The 6,158-nt window shown below is 36.7% G+C and overlaps 1 protein-coding gene across 1 annotated transcript; it reads right to left on the bottom strand.

Annotated features, from left to right (window-relative positions):
• Positions 1-4,378: 4,378 nt before the first annotated feature.
• On the bottom strand, positions 4,379-5,308 carry LOC107134716 (olfactory receptor 4A47-like). Its single transcript, XM_015476774.1, has one exon. The coding sequence runs from the start codon at positions 5,306-5,308 to the stop codon at positions 4,379-4,381; it is 930 nt and encodes a 309-aa protein (XP_015332260.1).
• Between the last annotated feature and the right edge of the window lie 850 nt (positions 5,309-6,158).

The raw sequence follows: 6,158 nt of genomic DNA, 5'->3' as shown, positions 1-6,158 counted from the left end.
TATATATATATAGAGAGAGAGAGAGAGAGAGAGAGAGAGAGAGAGAAACTATACAGGCTGAGAAGGAGAAGTTTTAATTGCTTTTGTGCAGGCCAAGATGGTCATCTTGCCTCTTCATGTTGCAAGATTCTTCTCAGGGTGGGGGTTTTATCATGAGCCATGTGGAGGATTTTAAGCTTATTACAAAAACAGTTTATAACATGGATTCCTGTTCATAATATGGATTCATGTGGATTCCTGTTGCCTAATTCCATTCTTGAAATGCTGGTTTCAAGGTGACCTTGAGTGGATTCTGGAAGCACTTCCTGAAACAACTTAGGGACACTTGGAACCAGAAAAAAGAAAGTCTCAGGAATAGCTTCACCTGAAGGAATCTGTGCTTTACATATGACAGGGAAATGCAATGTATGACCTTATATTTTCTTTTGCTACAAGAGGATATTATTGGGACAGTTAGTTAAGTGGCAATGAGCTGTGTGGATTGTGTAATAGTATTGTCTCAATGTCAGCTTCTTAATTTCAATCACTGTATTGTGGTTATTCACTAAGTTTATGGGGTTTTGGAAAGGCTTAGAATTTTAAGACTAAAGGGTCATCATGTCTTAATTTACTACTCAGCCTTTAAGAAACAACTATCAATACATTTATGCATGTAAATGAGAGAGAAATTCAGACTGGAAAAGTAATGATATTGGCATATGTCTATAATTTTACATACACACACACACACACACACACACAAGACAAGAATTTAAGCAGCAAATGTGGAAAAATATGAATATGTGGGAAGAAAGTAGCAGAAAGTTCTCTAGGATGTTTCACAACTTTTATCTGAGTCTGAAAATATGTCTCATTTAAAATTTTTTAAACAAAAAATATATAGAGACTATAAAACTACAAAAAAAGGAATCAATGGATACTATTTACTCCACTTATGCAAACAGGTCTGAAGATCTCACCATCACCACCAGGTAACAGCACCTGCCACACCTGAGCCCGGGCATGTCTTCTGGATATGATGTCTGACATGGATGCTCTCTCAAGGCCATTACCTTGTGTAGAATTTTTAACCTCCATGTGGCCTTTATTTGTGCAACTGTAAAATGGATTCAATAATGGTATCTGCCTCAAGGTTGTATTGAAAAGAATAAAAACTCACAGAATTTCAGAGGAAACCCACATCACATGCTTAGAACAATTCCTGGCAATGATAAATGTTTTATAAATGATGGTGATGATTGTTACAAACATGTAGAGAAAACACTACCTCAATTCTACTTAATAAATTATTTTAAACAGTGAAACTAATTATTTTTATGAGGCATTCTTTCAACAACTATTTTCTGTTCCAGTAGGATCATAGAAACTGAGAACCTAACAGTAGGCATACATTCTAGAAAGAAAACAAATAATAATATAAATTTTAAATAAAAATATATAACATATTAGCTAGTCAAAAGTGCTAACACTAACTGTGAAAGTAAACATTAACTGTGACAGGGTTAAAAAATATGGGGGCGGTGAATTTTTATAAAGTTAATCAGATAAGATCCATATATAAAATTACAAATAATGTATTTATAAAATCTATAGGTTGTTTAAATTTATAGAAATCAATACAAAAGTCCTTTGAAAAGAATCACCAGGATCCAGCAATATAAAAATCAAAATAACAAATCCCTAGCAAAATCTGTTCCACAAATGCCAAGATGATCCAGTACAAGAAATTCATATGATATAATTGATCATATTAGGATACAATCATGTAGTTATCTGAATGACATATAAAAAGACATTTTGAAAAGTGATATCATTCTTGATTATTTAAAAATTCAACAAAATATAAATTAAGATAAAGTTCTGCTTTTATCACCATTATTTCACTTTTTGCTGGATGTAGGAGCCAATGCAGTTCAACCAGAGAAATGAATTAACAGTGGTAGAGTTAAATGCTGAAGATAGTAGAAAATTAAATAGACGTATATAAGGACAATCAGAAAAAAGAAAAAGAAGCAATTTCAAAGTTTGAAGACAACTACCCAATGTTGTATGAACTTGTATGAACATAAGTTTCATAAAGTTGTGTCATAACTATAAATATAAATGGACAATCTAAGAAACCTAAAGCACAATAATTTTAATTGTGACTCTCTACTAAAATAAGTCTTCTAGGTAAAAAGAACAGCCAAGAAAATGCTAAATTGCATCAAATAGTAGTTATATTTGTTAGTATCATAAGCATTTTTTATATTTAAAAATGTTTAGCCCTATTGAGGTAAAATTGACAAATAACCATCATACACACTTCAGGTAGACAAAATAATATATCTACACACACATACACATGCACACACACTCATGCACACGCATACACAGAGACACACACACATTGTGAAATTGAAGCCAGAATTAGACAGGCAGTCAGTATAGATGATAGGTAAATTGAGTCAGGTCAGATGAAGTCAGGCCAATTTTGAGTGAGTCCTGGGAAGTTGGAGACTGTCCCCTGAAAATTAAATTGTTGATTCCTTCAGAGTCCTTCCTCCACCCTTATCAAGAACTTCCCCCTGCTCCAACTTGTTGCTAAGGTAACCTGTCCCAGGAATTGCCCCTCCCTACAGGGAGCTATAAAGTTGATAATTGATGTGTCCAGGGCTACACCATCCTGCCCTCCCCCACCCCCTTCAGCCCACCTGTTTCTCACCTTTTGGACATCCCACCCAGCATTCCTGATCACTTAAGCAGGAAGGAGAAAGATAAGGAGAAGAGGGCAGGAGAGCAAAGGAAGCCTAGGACATATAAAAAGGGCAGAACATCTCACTTTTTGGCATACCAGGATACCAGCTATGGCTCCCTTCTCCCTCCCGGGAGACGTCTATGTTACCCCTTTTTAAGTAAACCCTGGTTTATATGGTTGCCTCAGCATGCTTCACTAATGTTCAAACTTCAACATTTGAGGGAACAGAACTCACCACTGATAACCAAGAGTATCAAAATGATCACCATAATTGAGCTAATTGATGCACACATCATCTTATGAAAGTATCATTGTCATAAGACACCAGATATCATTTAGCTTTTCAAATGAAACTTTGTACTCTTTGACCAGCATCTCTGCTCCTCCACCCCCCTCCAGCCCATGACAACCACCATTATGCTTTTTGCTCCTATAAATGCCACATATAATAACTATCGTGCACTCTTTGTTTTTACTGTATCCACCCTATGTCACTTAGTGTAATTTCCTCCAAGGTAATTCTCATTGTCACAAATGATAACATTTCTTTCTTGAAGAATTTTAGAAAGAGCCCAGTGTGTGCATCTGCAAGTAGCACTGGGAGACTTTGGTGGGGGAATAAACACAAGATTTATTCTAGTCTTGCCATTTTGTGTTGGTTATATTTTTTTTTAAATATTTTTGAGTTGTAGATTGAAACAATACCTTTATTTTATTTCTTTATTTTTATGTGGTACTTGTTGGGAAAACATATAATGGCGGCAGCACCCCAGAGAAAACCCCAACATGGTGTCTAACGACCCTCTTTCTCCTCTTTGTTTCTTTCACTGGCGCGAAACGTTCCCACTGGCGCCAATGTTCAAACCCTGCTGGTGGGAAGCCTTAGCCCCGATTAGAATTAACTTCTTAGGCTCCGGAACTGACCATGGAAGAGCTTGCCAATAAACGGGCGACCTGTTATCTACCTCAGCCCTGTGACCTCTCCTTAGATCTATATAAACACACAGCCTTTTGTAATAAAGCGGAACCTCTTTGGTGATCTGTGTCCTGTGGTGTAATGCCGTGCGTTGTCTTCCAGTCTTACAGTACTGGGGATGGAACCCAGTGCCTTCCACATGCTAGACAAGTGCTCTACCACTGAGCCACAACCCTAGCCCCTGTGGGTTCTATTTTTAATGTTATTTTATATTATGATTTTATAATTTAAAGAATAAAATATTGCCCTAAAATTGCATATGTAATGCCACTGAGGTCAAATAATTACCACCACTTATATAGAATACAAATAGAATGATAAAGAGAATCAATGCAAAAGAAAACAAGAAATCAGAAGGAACTAAAATTAATTCAGAAATTTAAAAAATACTGTAAAGCTATAAAAAATCTTATTAATTTTCTACATATTCTATACTGACTCCCAACTACATGTGCACTATAATTTTTCAGTACAGTGATAAACAAGACACTATATAGTTACAGCAGAGAAATGTATTAATGGCACAAACACATAATTTATTGTTTAATTATATTTACCAGAAATTCATTTGAGGGAAAGGAAGTTAGCATCAGTTTCTAAAAGTCTTATGATTCCTAAAGAGACAGTTTTATATTGAAATGACTCTGTTCATAGTGGCAACTCACTTATTTGCTACCTGATAAGAATTTTCTTCTCCAAAGTTTCTTCATGGAACTTGTCATCTCTGAGTTTCTCAGAGTGTAGATGAAGGGGTTCAGCATGGGGGCTATGACTGTGTAAAACAAACTCAATGACTTGTCAGTGGGGAAAATCTTGGCTGGTCTTGCATACGTGAAAATACAGGGGACAAAGAAGAGGACAACCACAGTGATGTGGGAGCCACAGGTGGAGAGAGCTTTCCACCTCCCCTCCCGACTCAGGTTCTTCAGAGAGTGGAAGATGACCGCATAAGACACAAGTAAGAGCAGAAACACAGTTGTGCAGATGAGTCCCCCATTGGCCATCACTAAGAGGCCAATGACATAGGTGTCAACACAGACGAGTTTCAGTAAGGGGTACATGTCACATATGAAATGATCAATGACATTGGGGCCACAGAATGGGAGCCCATAAATAGTGCCCAACTGGATTACTGAGTGTAAAAAACCTCCAACCCAGGAAACTACCAGCAGCACAACACATACCCATGGCCTCATGATAACCAAATAGTGCAGGGGCTTACAGATGGCCACATAGCGGTCATAGGCCATCACCAACAGAAGAAAGACCTCTGATCCACCAAGAAAATGTTCTGTAAAAAGCTGAGTCATACAAAACTTGAAGGATATAGTATTTTTTCCAAAGAACAAGTCTACAATCAATTTTGGGGAAATGACTGTAGAATAAACAACGTCCATAAATGATAAGCTAGCAAGAAAGAAGTACATTGGTGAGCCCAGGGTCTTACTGAAGGTTATGGTCAAAACAATGAGCAGATTTCCCGCCATGGTCAAGATGTAGAAAAGCAAGAACATAACAAAAAGTACTTTCTGCACCTTTGGATTCTGTGTGAGGCCCAAGAGGACAAAGTAAGTTATATTGCTCTTGTGTTCCATCTATTCCTTTATTGATGCTGATTCCAGATATTAAAGCAGTTTACCTACAAAACAATGAAAAATATTCTTATAAGTATTCTAATGTTAATTTTTACTAATTTATTCACTAAGAAAACATATAAAAGGTATCCACTTGTATCAAGATACCTGCTGTGGATAGCTTAATTACCGAGTTGAATATAACACAGTGCCCTGCCACAAGTGACATAATGAAAAATCATGGAGTCAGGCAATTAAAGACCAACTTGATAAGTGTCATACAGGTATATATGCCATGCTAAGGATTTACAGTGCTGAAACATCCAAACCCACTGGTATCTGGAAAATATTCTCACAGGAATCAGCACTTTAGGTGAGGTTAAAGAAATGAGATAAAAATAGATTTTAAAAAAAAAAGAAATTCCATGAAAAGACACATTTGTAAAGTCAGGAAGGTGTAATGCCAAAGACTCACTTGACATAATTTTATGGCAAAATAAATTATGAATTTGAAATTGGACCAAAGACACTATTAGTTGCCAATGCTGTAACTTGAAGACAATGATTGCCTTCCTCCCACTTTCTAATCACATGTTGTTCATGTGAGACCTCAAACACACACGCCTTAGCATTCCTATTTCTAGGAACACTCTGCTCATTATGATGTATGGGTTCTCAAGTCCAGTGCATGCCTTCTCTATGACTCCCCTCTTCCCTCTGAGTCTTCACCATAATCACCTTGCAATATTCACAATTCTACCTGTGGGTTCTTCATGGCAATATTGAATCTTTCTATCATAAATACCCAAACTCTCCCAGCTCCTAACCACAAATCCAAGAGATAGTTCCACAGTTTTGGATATTTATTGCA

The sequence above is a fragment of the Marmota marmota genome, unplaced genomic scaffold, assembly GCF_001458135.2.
Source record: "Marmota marmota marmota unplaced genomic scaffold, marMar, whole genome shotgun sequence".
In the NCBI taxonomy this organism is placed as follows: Eukaryota; Metazoa; Chordata; class Mammalia; order Rodentia; family Sciuridae; genus Marmota; species Marmota marmota.
The sequence above is the reverse complement of the archived record's forward strand: the minus strand, read 5'-3'. Positions and strand labels throughout refer to the sequence as shown.